The sequence below is a fragment of the Temnothorax longispinosus genome, chromosome 6 (assembly GCF_030848805.1).
Source record: "Temnothorax longispinosus isolate EJ_2023e chromosome 6, Tlon_JGU_v1, whole genome shotgun sequence".
Classification (NCBI taxonomy): domain Eukaryota; kingdom Metazoa; phylum Arthropoda; class Insecta; order Hymenoptera; family Formicidae; genus Temnothorax; species Temnothorax longispinosus.
Genome location: NC_092363.1, coordinates 18845752 through 18864889, shown reverse-complemented (window position 1 = coordinate 18864889; position 19138 = coordinate 18845752). Strand labels below are relative to the sequence as shown.

At 37.7% G+C, this 19138-nt stretch overlaps 1 protein-coding gene across 7 annotated transcripts in view; it reads left to right on the top strand.

Moving 5' to 3' along the window:
* LOC139814144 (uncharacterized) overlaps positions 1-19138 on the top strand; it is a 139748-nt gene that overhangs the window by 45191 nt on the left and 75419 nt on the right. For all 7 annotated transcript variants that reach the window (XM_071780207.1, XM_071780204.1, XM_071780206.1 and 4 more), the window contains one exon: positions 10892-11021. In XM_071780207.1, coding sequence (XP_071636308.1) covers positions 10923-11021 — 99 coding nt within the window. In that variant the 5' untranslated portion in view covers positions 10892-10922. The remainder of the gene's footprint in view (positions 1-10891; positions 11022-19138) is intronic.

Here is a 19138-nt window from a genome sequence, read left to right as displayed (position 1 = left end):
AGCACTGAAAGAGGATTTTCTTTTTTTTTTTCCCTTTCGAGAAAATTTGGTCACAAAGAAGCAAGAATTGATTATGCTTTAGATTTCTTTTGCTTTTACCTTTGGAGCTATTTGAGATAATTGAAAAATGTGGATACTGCATGGGAAGGATCATTAGTTATACCTAGAAGTTCATTAGAAATAAAAATTAAAGTAATACGGTTACTTTTGATACTATCTATTGCATCTCCATGCACGTATAAGTCGATTAAATAAGAACGAGTCGATGAGAACTTCTGGTCTCATTAAAGATGAGAACGAACACGGAATGTTTTACAAATGAATTAAATGGCTTCTTACGAAGAGACTTAACTCTCTTACGAGTAACTTTCCTGAAATAAGAGAATACTATTCGTGTAGCTTTCGTTATCGATACTGGCAATAAAAGCAATCGGGTATCTACCTGATATCGCTAAATACGTATGTATGACGAGATATCGGAGTAACGATGAAAAACCGACGTTTCCGAGAGTATCAGTAGTCGTGCTCTCCGAGAAATCCAGTACAAATCGTGTTTTATATACTCACATCAGATACACTCAGTGCCGCAGTCCCCCATATCCCCGATAAGATTTAGATCCCCGTTTACATCTTAGCTAGGAGTCGGGAGTTCTCGAGAACAGGCAATCGTGCGCAGGATACCCGCGGGCCGGATGTGCGGTTCTCGTCAAGTCGCGGGTAACGCGATCGAAATTCTATATTTAGAAGCGGTAACACCCGGTACAGCGCGGACGGTAGTCCGCGTATGGCGCAGCTATTCCTGTATTCCACGATCTTCTCCTTCGCCCGCGCCATCGCTCTCTTCGTTTTTCGTCTGCCGCGCCGCGCTCCGCCTGGGGAAATTCTTCGAGGGCGGACGGATGCGCCGAGCGAATGCAGAATCGCGTTCCCCGCGACATTGGACCCGCCGCGCTGGCGCGCTTTGAGATATTTCCTTTATCTCCCGCGGGTCCCTGCTCGCAATTAAATACAGCCGCGGCTTTCCGCGAGCTGGGGCATCGTTCTCGCGATATTTAACCCCCTCGAGGGATTAAATATTCACGCTGCCTCTGATGGTACGTTCCTCTCACAAAGCTATCTCGCACTTAAAAGTCGGTTTAACTATCTTGGTAACTATAATATGCATACTTAGTGTTTGCACTGATTCTGTAATCAAATTTTGTAATAGTGGACTGATATCACGAATGAATTTCTTTCAACGTGTCGTTTTGAAAACATTTGTTTACGAATGCATCTATATATGATTTATTTTGAAAAGTTGAAAAGATTTTTATACCGAAAGGTGGAAACGCGCGGTGATTATTCCACAAATGCTGCACAACGATAAAGTAATCATATAGAAATATTTCTATCGTTCCTCCTAGAAATTAATCGCTGATCAGAACGATCCTCTACCTCGAACAAAGAGTCATTCACGATTGGCGGCGCGTCTCGGCGCGTTATATCTCGATTGTCCGTATATTGAGTTACCCGCGCGCGCGCGATGTGTCTCGACAATCGTTCATTCACGACCTGCTGAGTCGTGTATTCGTACTTTACGTTTATTTCGCCTTATGCGTGACTTCTTTCGACCCGCCACTATCGCATCTGCTTTGAAGCTCGTGAAAGATTTACCACTTTCCATCTTCAAACGCAGATGAGCCGTGGAAAGCGATGTATATGTAAATAATTTTCGTCGCCATGTGTTTCAGCTTTTTATAGAATAAGTCAGGATAATATCTCGCTGAAAATAAATAAATTTGCTACGTTTAGATCTGTATACATGTAAAAATAGTGCAATAACTGTCTAGAGTTGTTTTATCTTGTTATAGTCTGATTCCATCTCACTTTAAGTTTTTGTCAAATTTTGGAATTATATATGCCACTACAGCTCATTTAAAACTATATGATCCCTATCAATGGTGACGTGATGGGAAGTCCGGCGATGACAGTTAGCGCGATTATTTCGTCGCTCTTGCGTAACGTAAAGCGCTGCTCTCGTTATAGAATCTCGCACGCTTTTCTCAGTAAAGGCTGGATCGGATCTGTGATTTATTCTTCGTGGAAATATCGCATGTGCCTTATTCTGGATCGACGTTTAGGCATGGCTGCTGAAAAACCGTCTGCAACGGTGTGATTTTTCCGCGAAACGCCTTGCAACCGCCTGACCGGATTATTTTTCAAATGAATCACGGAAATCGAGATAGGTATTCATTCGTCGGTTTGAGACACCCGAATAATGTCTATAGAAGATTTTTTTTGCCGTGTGACTATGGAATCACAAAAATAGAGAGAGTATAAAGTGTTCGTTTTACTTTACAGTTACGATTTTATTATGTATCATTATTTCGATAATTTTCTACACTTTGTAGTTAGTTTTCGTTCAGTTTCGCGCGGTCAATAGTTTGGAAAGCTTTTTTCAAAACTTTGTCAATAATATTTTACTTAAATATGAAAAAGGTCTGGAGTTTGTACGTACGATTATTAATGACAGAATACAAGCAAATCTGAAGGGAAAAACGCTTGAATGCAATCGATCCTTGAAACCGGATATCGTATGCGTCGCATTTTGCGAGAGCGCGCTTTGCGGTGCAGCATGAGCGCAAACATGACGCCGCCGTTATTCGACGTCATCGCCTGGCGAGCCGGAACGCGCGATGTAGAACAGTCTTGGCATTCATGCCGATTCCGATGAGCCAGATACCCGCTGACTTATTAACAAGAGGAAATATGAATGAGTCGTGCCTTTCGGAAGTGATGCACGAAAGCAACTTTATATCAGCCATTGCCATGTTGAAAAAACACACGAGTCTCGCATCGAATAATTTCAACGTCGCAAACTCTTCCCTACGTTGTAATTAATAATCACTATTATAATTAACAATTGTTGAAAGGTTCGCTTAATGGTTTTTATAAAGAAATTAAAGGAAAAATAATATCTAATAAGTATATTGTTAAGGAAAATTATTTTGTTTTATATCGGATTACTTGCTCAAAAAAATTCATAGCTATTTTATTATAGTAAGTATTGCTTATGTAAAAAAAGTGGCTTAAAATTTAGCGTATCAGTCGTGGGAAATTTATATCTGCTAATTTTCTTGCAATTTGCATCGATCGTGCAGGCAGTCCAAAACACTGCGTGTCCTCAATCTGGGACTTAAAGCAGTTCGAGGTCGATTTTTTCGCAACCAACGTTTATTCCGTTGTACTTCCGTGAGTTAAGTCTGTTGTTCTGTCCCTTTGTTCCCGTAGTTCCTCCTTTCACTTCATCGCTGTCCCACTCTCGTTACCGAACTTGGCAGAGTTCTTTCTCTTTCGAGATCGTCCTCCGTCGAGGAGGAGAATCGCGAAAGTGCGTAACGCGGCGTCGAAGGCGCCACAAAAGGAAGAAGAGCGTAACAAGTCGGCGGAGAACGAACGAATATGGAGTGCATCGAAACGAAACGACGGGAGAACGGAAGAGAGTGTACGAGAGACGTGTATAATCTGTATAAAATTTATTTAGGACCGTCTTTATTCGTAAACTTTAATTAGATGGACATTAATTGACGTTTAATTGTTTAGTTCTTTTTCCCTCTTAATTCTGTCTGTATATGGAAACAGTTTTGTATGTAAAAGTTCTGTGAAAGAAAATCCTAAAAAAGTTTTATACCTAAAGAAATATGTATCCACGAACAGTTTGACACATCGATGAAATTTTAACGCGTTTTGATTTCTCACGAAAATCTCACATATCTTTATTTATATCAATGTTCTATTACCTCCTGTAACTGTAAAAGTCTAGAGTTGCAACTTTTCTATTCAATTCTGGAATTAATGCACTTTCTTACATTGCGCAAGAATTGCACATATCATTTCTACTCCACGCACACATAGAAATACTGTAACAAGTGATGGATGTATTCTTGATAAACAACGTCGTCATCGTTAATAATAAACTTTCCAATTAAGTATTGTAGTTTACTAAGCATTAAAATAATTCTAAGAAGTTTAAAACTTTTCTAAATAATTATTAATAAAAAATTAATAACTTTCAATATTGCCATTAATATTATTCAATGTATCTCTGTTAACATTATTAATTATTTTATATTTATTATGTACGTATTACATCATAACTGACTATTCTTGGTGTGAATTTGATAAACGACAAATGTCTCGTTCAGCCAAGATTGTCGATGATGCATGACGCTTGAGAGTTTTCAATGTATTTATCGCCATTTAAAGTTTCCAAGGCCTAAAAAACGTGACGTTATTAATCGTTTTTGGGCAAAAGAAGGAGGAAGCTATATCCTCACTGTTTACTTTCACTGTTCGGTACATTTTTATATTTTGGCGCACATGGATCGCAGCAAAAACAGTAGCAAATATTTATTTTTTGTTATATAATTGCCTATAATTTTTTCAAAAAATATTTCCAGTTTTTCATGTTATATGCTAATACATTTTGAAGCTTGGTTTGTTAAATTAATATAATGCACAGTTTCTATTTCTTTTTTTGTACTTAGTATTTCCACATACACGGATTAGCTAACAAGAGACTAATTAAAAACAATCTTGTTAATTTAACACCATTTTTAATGAAAGAAATACGTTATGCTCTTGTTTTAATAAAATGATATTTGTTTTATTAATACTATTATTAAATTAATAAGATTATTTTTAATTAGACTGCTGTTAGCTAATGCTGTTGGTATATCATTTTTTCCGTGTATAAATATGTATTAGGGATATAATTTGTGGATGCCCGCAGTACCTAATTAGCCTATTTGCTAGAATAAACGATGATAATAAAAAACATCATTACAATGCTTGATAATTACCTGGAAATAATTAGCGGCAATACTTCCGCGATGAACGCTGATGTATAACCCCGGAATAAACGATATATCTTTGTTGTTAGCGAAAATGCGAATGAGATGCGAGGAGATACCTCCTAGCCAAATTGCATGCGTCGCGCATTTGTAATTCAAATATCGCAACATTGTTCGTGGATTAACACGCCAGAATCTTTCGCTCGTCGTTTGCGTGAGGTGAAATATTGAATATATAGTACTAGTTGTGCATAAGATGGCATTATCGTATTAAGGATACCGTCATTGTCTACTCTACGGTGATGCTGTTGTATAGGATGTTCCAAAAGCCACGTATATTCGCAAGTACGATGCAAAGATGTTAGATATTTCTTTGTAAAGATATTAGAAGTATTAGAAAAAGTAGCAAGCAGATTTCTATAATATTAAGGAAAAGAAACAACTTTTATTTTTTGATAAAGAAAAGTTGATAAGAGAAATAATAATATCTTTATAATAATAATTGAATTATTTCCTTTAACAGATTATTTATATAAACTCTTTGAACTTTTTGCCGTAAAACTGACGCCGTTTTAATGATCCAATAGATAGAAACGAAATCATTTGTTAATTTACGTTGAACTACGCGTCCCTTTTCTTGCGGACGGCACGCAACAATCCGGAAGGTTTAATATCTGTTTCCGGGCGCGTGCCTCGCGTGCTGAGACAATCGCGTCGCTCCGTGCAAATTGTCTTTAATCGCTCTCCCGACGCGGACCACGGTAGCTTCTCGAAGGTGGTACGAAACTGCGCTGGGGTATTATTTAGCATCGCCATGGGCAACGACGGTGCTTACCGAGCAACACTGTCGTCGAAATAGCGCCCATAGTGCATTGCTCGAGTTTTTACGTATGTATATGTATATATGTATTTGCTGAGTAAACGAATTTTTAGAAGTTTCTGCGTCTGAACGGTAAAGAGTTGGTCGTGAATATTTTAGCAATGGCATAACTGGTGCTTACGCTGCTATTCCGGAGCGCGGCGGCTATTGATTCGGCCCACCGGATAAAAACGATAGCGTCGTCAACGTTTTATTCTGGGATGACGCACATGCGAAGTTTCACTACAGAGCTGCGACTCCAAGAATAACGACTGAAAGTAAAACAAGCTGTGCGAAATGGTTCGCAATAAAGTTTTCCTTAATGAGAATGTTGTGATATAATTAAATTTCAAGTTATAAATAATTAAAAGTGATTTAGTGGCTGTAAGGGTGCATATAATCAAAATTTTTATTTCAAGTAAACTTGGTCTAATATGATTTTAATTTTAAACTTAGTTATTTAAGACTAAGATATTTAATAGCAATTTAGCAATGACAGCATTTTTGGTGCGTTATTTCACTTTTCTAATTTTGCGACCATGCAGTTTGTCGGGGCTTCGCACATCCCTCCCGAAGAATCCTTTTTCGGAGAAACTTTTGAATGGGCGGTGGAGGGTTTCCCCGAGTATACACGTGAGTCATCGGACACCCTTCGAGCACCCTCAGAAGGAGATCCGTTGAATCCATCGTTCCGGGTTTTCTCGACCCTCGTTTCCGTGTCCGCGGAATTTCTTTGCGGCGGGGCAAGCTTGTGTTCCATAAGGCAGATCTGAACGCGAACGCTAGAAGGTGAGGATCGATCGAATCAGGGCGTTGCACGGAGAGGACTCTGCGTGAAAGAGGAGATAAGGTTCGAGGAAAGACGGTGCATCCTTCCCGAGGGTGACTTCCGCCATTGCCGACAGGAACGCGAGACGCTCGCAATCTTTCTACAAACACCGCTTGTATTTTTATCGCCTAATATAATTGTTCATCAATTCGCGATAGAATTATCATTTAATCATATACCTTAATAATTTATACGTTATATATAATTTGTGCGCTTTATTTACGTAGATATAATTTTAATCAAATTACATGAGGAATGAACTTTATCACCAAATTTTTTATCTATTTTATAACTCAGCATATTTGCATAATCTAGATATACATATTTTCGATTGTTATATGTCGGAGCACATAATAATTATTTCAGTTTTATGCTGTATCACATACCTTTTACAGCTAAAAGAAGTTGCGCATTTTGTGAATGAAGATGAATAACGAAACGTTCCATATCTCGTCATATCGTATTTCCTTCTTACCTTCAGGCTAAATGATACTGCAGGCTGTTCCAGTTCCATGGTATCGGCTCGGATATCTTTTAACTTGATCAATATCGATATGTTTCCGTGTTGCATCGGCTTTGCTATAAACTCGATTATGATTCATCGCATGCCGACATGTCGACTCGACGACAGTCTCTTCCTTTCCTTACTGCCTCGCTTGCCTGTAAGTCCCTGAGGCATTTTCGCCAAGAAGCTCATCCCTCGCGTTGATCCTCACGATATCTCGAGTATACTTTCGTGAAGGGATCTCTGGTAACTCATATCTGCTGCACCCTTCGCGAACGAGGAGATATCGTTAATTCGACGATAAACGCTCCGAGTGTCGAGCTGCTAGCGGCGCGGCTTACAAGCATCGCGGCGATATCTTGGTTTTTATTTATATTTATTGATAACGCCGTCGTATCTGGACGGTTCAAGGGAATCCTGGGTACTGACGTTATCTTTTTTTAACCTGAATTACTCTATACTGTTGTGGAATCAGAATATCTATAATTGAACTCTTGGTGTTATTATAGCTGTCATTTGTCATTCTTTCACAGAATCGTATGTGATAAGAGGAAAAGTGTGCGAGTTGCGTTAGAGATTCAACCATTCCATGATTACTTCATTGGAGTCTGAATAAAGTTGTTTGCTGCTCTGACACGATCGATCACTCTGGTCGCATGAGGGATGAACCGTGCATAGTCAAAGAGGCGCCTCGTTATCGATGTAGGAACCCGTTTCTTCGGCTGAAAGACAAGCCGTCGTGAGCCGTCTAGCTGCAACATCGGTTATGTCGCCGCTGCTGGAGAAACGGGAGAGCTTTGTCTGCTCGTTGCATTATTAATCGAGCAATCGATATCTCGGTCTATGTTTCATGCGCGCACACCATGACGCTAGCCTGTCGCTGGACGTATTACGTTATTCCATCAACGTGTATTACTTTCTCAACTTTTCAGCTTTATTCGATATTTTCCCTTCTGTACAACTGGAATTTCTGTAATCTTTCTATGGACAAGATCAGGAAGTTGAAATTTTTCTAATTTTTGATAATTTAACAGCGTGATCTACGTTATTTCTATGTTTTATACTTTTATAACAATTCGAAGGAATTACGATATTACGAAAAAACAATAAAAAACATGATAAAATTTATTAAATTTCTTATTGCACTTATATATAAATTGTTAATATAAATGTATAAAATTCAGATGCATTACTATAATAGAATTTTAAAAGTCTTAAAAAATTTATTCATGCGATATTATACATATTATAACATGTTTCAACACTTTATTGAAGGATTCGTTCCTCTCACGTGTCTTATTTCATCCTCCCTATTATGTAAATAAGGAGCGATAGTTAGATGATTTATTACTGTTACCAGATAGTATATCAGAAGAGGAAGTCATTATTAAATCGTATTAGCGTTTACATGTCTTCGGAATAAAAAATACGAAACGAATGCACAGTGCCACGAGCATGACATTTTCTACGCTTGTTCCGGCGGCGGCAAGAAAGTTGCATCGTCTGACAAGCTGACGCGTCGCAAGGCATTTTCCATCCTTGCTACGCGTGTTCCGCGATCCGCGCTACCATGTTCGCTCTATCGCGATGTAAACCTTGCAAGGACACCTCGTCCAGTGCACCGTAAACCCGTTCCTCTCTCGCTCCCGTCTCCTCCTTCTCCCTGCCGCAATTAGCAGCGCAGTTTCGCGCTACTTCGGTGGAATGCAACGCTATTCCGTCCCGACCGCGAGACGATTACACCGCACCTGCGTGGCATGGCGTGGCGTGTTTATGTAAAGCTGTCCGGCGATGCGCTTTCAGCTCGGGTACGCACCCACGGGTGTTCTGCTCTATCTAAAAGTGACCCGCACGGATTGCTGCTACTTTCCCACACGCGTTACCACGAGAACTTGAAGTATCAGCCTTTTTCCAAGCTGTCACGTGATGACGGCACGCTAGAAATGAGAATTCCGCTGTAGCGAACAATTTTATATCAGCATCAATCTCTAACACGTATATCCAAGAAGTAAAGAATTATAGATTACATTATTAGCCGTTTGTCAGCCAAAGTGTAATATAATTATAAATGGTCCAAACACGTTCTTGTCGTGAAATTTTGCGTTTTCACAACAAGAATATTTTTATAAACTTCTCTAGTCTGAAGTCCTTCATAGGAAGTGTATTCCGCGATAGACATTCTTATTGATTATCAGTTAATCGCGGAACTGCGATTGGCTAATCACAGAACTATGCCGCTGAGCTAAGATCTCGCTGCTCACCGAAGGTCCTTCAACGGGAGACGGCGGAGGCAAACGGTTGCATTACTGCGGCGTGACGGTATCGAAATAATTAACAATCGCGCGCGTGCATTTACCCGGAGTGATGCCTAACGAGAATCGAATTAATGGAATCGATACGGTCCACCTGCAATCGTTGCAACGCAGGGGTGGACCGGTCTGTGCGCAAGTGCATGCCGCAACCGGGGATGAGTTTTGTCGGAATAGTGCAAAATGGAAAGAGGACGCGGTACAACGAGTTGATTTCTCTCGAGACAATCGAGCGATTAAATTAATTTTCATTACCGGTAATGGCATCGTGCGCACTTGACCGCGATGTACGGCGACAAATTAATCTAATGTCTCGTTAGCACCGTCTGTAATTACGGCTTAATTCTTGACATTTAACGCGATTGCTGTTTTTAATCCCGGAATACATATGCTACCTTAACCTATTTTGCACATTTGTATCGCACTCGGTAGAAAATAATATGCCTACTGTTTATTACTGCAAAATACATCTGATTTTGCTATAGCGATTAATAGTAACAAAACATTATTTCTTTATGAATTATGTTGTATATTTTTTGTTGCAACACTTATGTACATACATTATTAAATTCATATTTCTATATTCAGGCAATTATGAAATATTTTTATTTACTTATTATTTGCTTTTATATATACCTAATTAAATTTGACTATTATTTAACTGGATAACCTGTATATTTAATTAGTACCATGTTTAGATGTAAGATACGTTTTACCGAACTTAAGCAAAGCGCGCTCCGGGGTTAACTAATTACAACGAAGCGGAACTCCACGTTTCAATTTGCGACACGAGTATATCCAATTATTCGAGTTAATGAAAAGGAATTGTGACAAACGCCGACATTTACGCTGCTCGCGTTTCTACGATCACAGTTTCGCGGTTCCATTAATGGGAATTTCGGGCCAAGGCCCGTTCAACACTACTACTAAATGTTTCGTCAACATTTCTGCGCCATCGCAGCTGGTAACCGCAAGTTACCCTCGAGCGAACAAAGCTATATTACGTAGACGGTACATATTTGTCGATGACATACTTGCATGCAAAGCGAAGGCGACATATGGCATCGACGTAGAATTATGCGAGAGACGCTATTTCCTAGATTTTCATAATTCTATAATTATTTCTTCAATTCTATAATTTTTTATACTTATTCCTATATTCACTAATTGGGTACGTATCTGGTATTGGGTATATATATGCCGATAACGTATTTGTACGCTTTGAAGAAATAAAAGAACCCAAATTTATTAGAACTCTTTGTTTCATAAAATAAATCCAATTTTGGTGAAAGCGTCGCGTTTATCAGCGATTTCCTATTACATTTATCGAATTTCTCGCAGTTGCTTTAATTTCCACAAATTTACTGTGGCGATATTTTGCAATCGCATTTGATTTTAAACTGATGCAATTAAATTACTGCGATATATAATTTCTTGTTTATCGCTCTCTCTGTAGGTATATGCATAAGAAATCGTTTATATTCTAAAATATAAAGTAATATCTTGATAAAAATTCTTCGATAGAAAATTTGACGATTATACAATTTTTCTGTGCAGGTAAAACGATTCGACGGACGATTGGCTCGCCATGGAGCGATACGAGGAAGAAGCCGAGGACAGCGACAACGAGACAGATCCTGAACAGCTTCTGAACGAGTGGCTGGGCGAATTGGACAACCTGACTGTGGTGAGTTTATATTTCTCTTCACGTGGTTTCTTCGTTAGCTGTTCTACGATTAAATTTTTAAATGTTGAATATTGCAGTAAAGTGTGACATTACTGTAGTAATAAATAAGTATGTCGCAAAAATTATGCGTAATTATATAATAAATTAAATTGGAATGACGGTTGTAGATATAAATAATGATATAATACGATTTCGTTCAGATTTATTCATAAAATTTATATTTTTCGATTTTATTTATGACCCGATTTTATTGATAATATAAGGCAGCTATAAGGCAGCCAATCGCTCCATCGTAATCGAACAATCGTAAATATTCCAAATGTCTGAAGAAAACTGGAAAAATAAATTTTATCTTTTCACGAACGGTTTGTACAATAATAGGAGCTGAAGAACGGACTCCTATAGCAGTAATATTAATTCATCGGAGCATTGTCAAACACGCTGCATGTAAACATAGACGGCATATTGAAGTAATACTGCCAATTAATTATAGACAGTACACATATACCTACCTAAGTTACTCGACATTGCAAATAATATTGTATGTTACGGCACAATATTAATCGTAAACGATATATAGAGCAATATACAACTAAATATGCTTTGAAATTATAAATAACACGATCTTAGGCTATACGATGAGAGTAGTTACAATATCTATGTTCACAACAAATATACCGTGCCGGATCTAATTTAAGCAATGACTAAACGTTAAATAAAGCGGTAGACGGTGATATAAATTTGATGTCTTTAATTAGACGTCTCTCATACGAGACGACATCTAAAGACTGAAGTAGAATCGATGTCAGGCAAGAAATTTCGATCTGATTAGTTTGAAAGACGAGGCGATCCAATGAAGAGGCAGCTGACTAACTGCCTCTCTTGAGTACGCGCTTCTCAATTGGTGTCAATTAACGCGTGGTCTAAATGATTCGCTAGTCGCACGAGAAGCCGCTGACGCGAGTTTACTTCCTTGAAAAGCGTGCACGTGTCTCCATGCGTGTGTGTTTCTACATTTGAGGCCTTAAATACCGTCAACGACTATGGAGTATATACCGGCAAGTCAGTTTTACGTAATAAAAACACGGTTCATTAATAATAACGGTCTCACGTATTAATGAACCATATTATCAATAAAATCGGGTCATAAATAAAATCGAAAAATATAAATTTTATGAATAAATCTGAACGAAATCGTATTATATCATTATTTATATTTACAACCGTCATTCCAGTTTAATTTATTATATAATTACGCATAATTTTTGCGACATACTTATTTATTACTACAGTAATATCACACTTTACTGCAATATTCAATATTTAAAAATTTAATCGTAAAAATTTTAATTTTATCTTTCTGACTCGTGACTTTCGCGATTTGCGCAATAACGAAAGCGAAACGACAGAATTCTCGACAATTGACGTGTCCGAGTGATTGCGATGCGAACTTTGTCCAGCGAATAGACCAATGTTCGTTCTTGCTGAGTGCTTTTAGCACTTCCTGCCCAGAGGCTCGCGGTCTGACGCGTGGTTATCTGTAATTTCATTAAATCGCGGATAATCGCTTTCCTGACGGATCCTCTGTTACATTGTTAGTTGTGTTAGCGACTTTCAGCGCGCTTACAGGCACGATTTTACTGGACAGTCTACGGATCTGCGCGATCCGCGAAACGTCATTACGAAGTTCGAGAATCCCCTTTGTCGTTCGTTCCGGTAAAAGTTCACGCATTTACTTTGTAGAACTTTCCCCTGGTTGGCTTTGTCGAAGCAATAGCGAAATTTTTAGATTAATCTGTAAAAACTGGCAAGTTATTCCACGGATACCTCTTTTTTTTCGACATCGTTTTCTTTTTGCTGTTTGCCGTAACAAGATTTTCAGGAACTTGAAATAAATCTTTGTCATATTACCTTGTCTTAAAAACTTTAATATTGTCAACTTGTATAGCGGGTCCGTTTTTTCTCGGGGTTTCTCGAGATACCTGTTGAGTATCTCCTATTTTGCATACAGATGAGTTTATAGGTCTTCTCGAGCATAGTTTGTATTTTAAAGACTACAACTCCATTTCACGAAATGGGGAAATTATTAAATTGGAAATGTCACGTGCGTCAGATTTATTAGACGGCGGTGTTCTAATAAATATTTTATTAGATAAACTGTTTTTTTCATCTATTTTAAATTTGGAGCTAGTCAGTTTAAGTCGCTATCTCTTGATATCTTTGATAATATTCTCGAACAGAGTTTAAACGCAGTCAGGATCAACGGCTTAGTTTAATTTAACGTGATTTAAAAATAAAAATAGAATAATTCCTGGTACGAATTATATCTTAATTAAATCTTACCACGACACCCGCGATTTCTGACGAACCGGGACGAGTCTTAATTACAATCGCAGTAGATCTGATTGCAAACGCGACGTTCTCGAGGAGTAAAAGTCTTCACTGAAAGTGAAACCGTGACGAGTAACCTTGAACCTTTCTACAAGCCGCCGGCACGACGAATGGACACTCGAGAATCGAGTCTAGTCAGTGAAAGATGGATGAGTAGAAATGCACGAGCACTTCTACTTGGCCGTTTCGCGGCGAACGTTCGGCGAATCGATAGCAGAGCAATTGGATGTCATTGCCCCGCCATCACGCGATGTTTACTTCACGAGGACAGGAAGTCGAAATCGCGACGATCGGGCAAATGTAAAGTGAATGACCGATTAGAAGATATTGACAGGTAATAACGCCTCTCAGTAAATTCTGACGTATGCCTCATCTTCATACATATTTGCATCTATCGCTCGTCGACGTTCCTCGAGATTTAAATCGAGTCGTTTACGAACAAGTTGCTAAAAATTCATAGAAGAAGATGGTTGAAGCAATCTTTAGAAAGATGATATGTTACTTGTTTGGTATTTCCGTAGTTTGTTAGCTGAACTGTCATCGCGATCATATGATCGCTGAACGCTCATTTCGATGAGTAATGACGCTTGCAGCGCTAAGTCTTTATCGATATACGAGATATGAAATTCCTATGGGTCTTATTCGCGCGTAAACGCGTGGCGTTTCACGAGTTGCATCGCGTTGAGAACGATAAACAAGCAATCGCCCGTTCTGGGCTTTCTCTTCACCCTGTTGCTTTCTTCTTATTTCTTTCACTTTTATTTCGAGATCGTTCCGGGATATAACGCAAGAGGCGAGAGAGAAGGAGAGAAAGAGAGAAAGAGAGAGGGAGAAAGGGAGCTTTTGCTTGCACTTGCACTTGGCGATGCATCGGAGGTCGGTCAAGGCGCCTGTGTACAGATCGATAGCCTGGCAACGCGGAACGGATAACGTTGCAACTGTGGTCGCTGACCCCTACGTGGCCACAGAACATTCGAGAGAGCGCTGGAACAGAACGCTGAAACATCTTGCGAAATATTATTAGTCAAATCCGGGTCACCGTCACGTTTGTCTTGCGCTTTTGATAAAGTACCTCTAACCAACCCGAGAAGCAAAATTAATCTTCGAAAATTTCGAACTAATGTAAGAACGTAAAATGTATAGCTACGTCTTTGCGCATCTTTAATATAAAATAAAAAAATTCAGTAAAGGCCAGCAGAAGAGTAAACAATATAGCTAGCCATTTTCTACTTCCAATAAAGACGGAAAGTTCAGTGGCATTAAGAATTAACTATTAAACTATGTGCATTTAAATCGAATAGAATGCGCTAGACTAGACGGAAGGAAAAGGTTCATAAAATACAGAATACCTATCTTTTTCCTTCTCCTATTTACGGAAATAATGTTTTTTTCGTTATTTTTTTTTGCTACGTAATTACACTCCGTGAATTATTCGCGATGATTAGGGCGTTACGGTGCTGAGCATCATCGTGCACATTGGCAGGCCGTTCCATCGAGACGCGAAACGCGCGTCGGGATGATTCGCGTGTCGCGGACGTACTGTAGCGCGAGCACCGAAGTGTCCAATTTGCAGGCAGATTCCGCTCGGGGACCGGAGCATTTTGCGCGGGGCGTCACACACGAAATTACTGTGTGTCTGCCCCGCTAAATTACATAATAGCTTTTCTCAGAATACGCGCACAGCGCAATCGTGTTGTCTCTTACTCATCTGTCCACGAATTTATAATTATTCCTGATACATGGCATTTTCCTCTAGATAATTGGTTGATTTTTTAATTAGAAGAATCTATGAATTTCTTTTATTTTAAATAGATAGTAACTTGGCAATGATTAAAAATAGTGTTATTTGGATTTTTGTAACGATCTAGAAGACAATGAAGATAACGAATAACTAACTTTTATTTCTTCTTTTATGAAAGTGTTTTAGTATATTTTTATTATAATGTATTTTTAATTGCAACACTCCTTTGCAACGAATATTAAGAGTGAAGTTTCAGATTTATTAATTAACTTGAAATTTGTTTCATGAATTTTTTATTACTAAAAATTATTTCTGCGACAATGAATATTTTTTATTTTTAAATTTATTTTTTAATTTTGCAAAAAGCTTTTGCTCATCTCTTTTCAATCAATAAATTAAATAAACAGCTGAAATTATTTAGCCTAGAGTTAATTGATTGTATAGACTTTCTGGCGGTATATGTCGTAAAATAATTTTTAAAAATTATTCGCTTTATCTTCGACGATTGTGTAAATTATCTCTTACGTCATCTAGTTCTCATGAAGAACGATTATCTTGAGAACTATGCTATCTTTGCTGCATACGTTACCGACAACAGGCGGTTCCTTGCTTCAACATTGGTAATGCAGGTTTCAGCCTTAACGTGTCTCTTTCATTATAGTTTCATGGTTGGAACACGTGTGGAGCTGATATGTCTTCATCAGAGAAGAAATGTTCATTATAGAATTGGATTCTTGATGGTCCCGCAAGCATGACTGATTCACACAGTCATTTGGGCTTAGTGAACCTATATGAACCCGAATTTAATACTGTGGACACTTACATACATTTACACATCAGACACATAGAATCTTTTATGAATAATAACGTAATAAATATTGCGGAAGATAAAACCAAACTTTTTAAGAATAATAAGAAGAATAAAAATGAAAACTAGATCCTATACTAATTTTTTTAGATAAAATAAGATGAAGGAAAAACTAAGGCTAACTTTTTATACATTTTTTTAATTAATCAAAATATTTCAAAATCGTCAGATATTTTTTAAAGAGGCGTTTTAGGATAAATATTTTAATACAAAGATTATCGAGATTGTAATAATGTCGAGTATTCAAATGAAAAGTAATTAATATTTATTAAAGGATTCGCAGAATTGACATTTTGTGCGTTAAAATGTTGAAAAATGGGCAAGATTCTGATGAGATCATTCTGATGATGTGGAAAATATCGCACAAATACGAACTTTTCATGAAAAGAACGTAGAAGTAATTTATTTATTTATTTTTTACATAACGTATCACAAACGAAAAATGTATCTTTATCAGAAACCCATAGAGATTCGCAATATGATTGCTCTTTAGTCACTAATTTGATTGAAGTCTCACAATCCCGCGGCAGCCATGCCAAACTTGTAATTATCGAATTCACGGTACGACATGACAAGCTACGTCCCATTACGGAGACTGATAAGGCTCAAGAGGCTAAATCGTTCATTATATCATTTGATCGTTCGTATAATGAGGGCAAATCGGAGCGAGCGCGAACGGCGAGCCCTGCCTCGCGGCGAAATAGACAAATGGTTAAGAGCTTCCGGTGGCTATTAACATGCGGGCTTCGTAGTATCCACATCCGCGCCGGGACTTCGTGGCCATCTTTAATCGTGACCGGGGCTAATGAGAGTTTTTGTTCCGTAATATTGCTGTATCCGGTATGGTACTTGTTCACCATTCTTTCGTTGATCGAGAGAAACTTTAGGGATTCGTGCGCGCGTTGCATTTAGAATACCTAGTTTAGAGTCTGCAGCTATTTTTGTCAATTGTTATAACGGATCTTTTAATTTAATCCTGCTCTTAACAATCTCGTAGTATGTTAACCTAAATAATTTTTCTATTGTGTAGTGCGTATTGCTTTAGACCATAATTTTTCCGTTACATTTTTGAATTCTTAATAATTGCCCACTTATGGGGCGAAGGTTTAAGCACACGCGAAAGATCATCCATTTAAGAAGATAAAGACTAATTATCAGATTATTAATCGGGGATGTGTATTACGAGCGGCCTACGAGATTATCGTCAATTTCAAATCGTACAGATCCTTCAGCGATGACCCTTGGCCGCAATTATGCCTTTCGAGCAACCTAAACATCACCTGGAGAAGGTAATTAGGTGACCTCTTGATCTTGGTGCTTCCAAGACTCCATCATATATGATAACGAATATACTTCGCTATAGGATCGATTCGAGTAACTTGTTTCGGTGAAACGAATAAGTAGCACTTATCGATGCCATTAAATTAGTGAAAGAGGATTACATTAAAACAAAATGTTCTCTATTTTAGATCCGTTTATGCATTCGGAAGATCGTGTTCCATCCTCATTAAAGGTTTACGAATCGCAATCGTTAAGTGGCAAAATTGCGAGCTTGTAAAACATGGTTTGTCTTTATGAAGAATAGTATTATTTTATGAATCTGAATTTGTTCTCTCTCTCTCTCTCTCTCTCTCTCAAAGTATAATTTTAATTTTAAAAAATAGACCAATGCTTTTTTACTTAAACAATACTGTGCAATTGTACTACGTATATAACAGAACTTCATTAAACAAACGTTAATACACGAAAAAAATTAGTTAAATTAGTTTTCTTGTTTGCTCGTTGAAATTGTATAGTTCTGTGTTAGATGTGTTCTCTCGGCTGTAAAATTATGAATGACAATGGCCTATTCCGACATGCAGTGCACACCACTCGCGCTTTTCTTCCTGTCTATTGAGAAAACTAGCTCGCCCTCTTCAGGTAGCCCCAAGAGAGCGGGAAATGGGAGATCGTTCAGGTAGCAGCGCGCTGCACGTGCCTAAGGGCAGCTGTAGTTTCGCCGACCTTCTTCCCGCTCGTCCATTCTCGAGCATCGTGTGCCGTAAAGCGATCCTCATTTCCGCGTCTTCTCTTCGGGGCTTCTGTTTTCGTTTCGGTTTCTCTCTCGGGGTCAGATGAACCGTTATCAAACTCGCAATTCGCAAAATAAGAAGAAAAGCGAGCACCGAGAAAAAGACGGAAAAAAATTGTTTCGTATCTTGTGGATCTTTATGCACGGTGATGACGAAATATTGCCGAGAGATTTGAAAATACGTTTTTAACAATGCTTCACGCGTATGTAAGGAGAAACAATAGGAGAGACAATTTTAAATAAAATTTAGAATAGAGAATGAATCTTCTACAAAATGACGCGTAAAAAAAATACTTTTGATTATTCTCTCAACGTTTTAATTAATAAGTTAATTTATATTTAAAAAACTGAAATGTTAACTGATACATGATTGTATAAAACAATTAACTGCATTGAGAACACCATGAGATTAAAAATTATTAATAATAAATATCTGCTTTTGATTTATTATATTGTATAATAATATGATCTGAATGTATTATATCTCATTAATAACATGATAATGAACAAATTATTACAACATTATAATTAATTAATGTAGTAGATACTAAAATTAATTTTCTAACTTTCTTTTACATCTCGAGTGGAGGTAAGCGAGCGAAATACAAAAATTTTGCGGTTCAGCCACGCGTCCTGCTTGCCATCTGTTGAGCTAGTCTCTAATCTTGTCAGATAAATCTCATGCGACGTGAGTTATTATCTTTGACACACCACTTTCCGTGTGGATGAATAAATTTAATTTCTGTACCCTCGTAAGTAGGTCTGCGTATAATGCAAGCATATTTGTCGAAAAGTTAGTGCTTTTTTAGAGATAAAGAATTTTTACAATATCATTGGATTGTTCGAAGAATGAACAAAAAAAAGATCTTTAATTTTATTTCAAAATATTTCATTACATATTATATTGTACATAAAAACCATATATTTATTAATTAACTTTGTTAATGTAAAAGTCGTACTTAGGGTTCTATAGTTGAGTATTGCTCGCATATATGATTCATAATTGTCACAAGACAATAGAATGGAGTAGAAAACATTGTATTTGT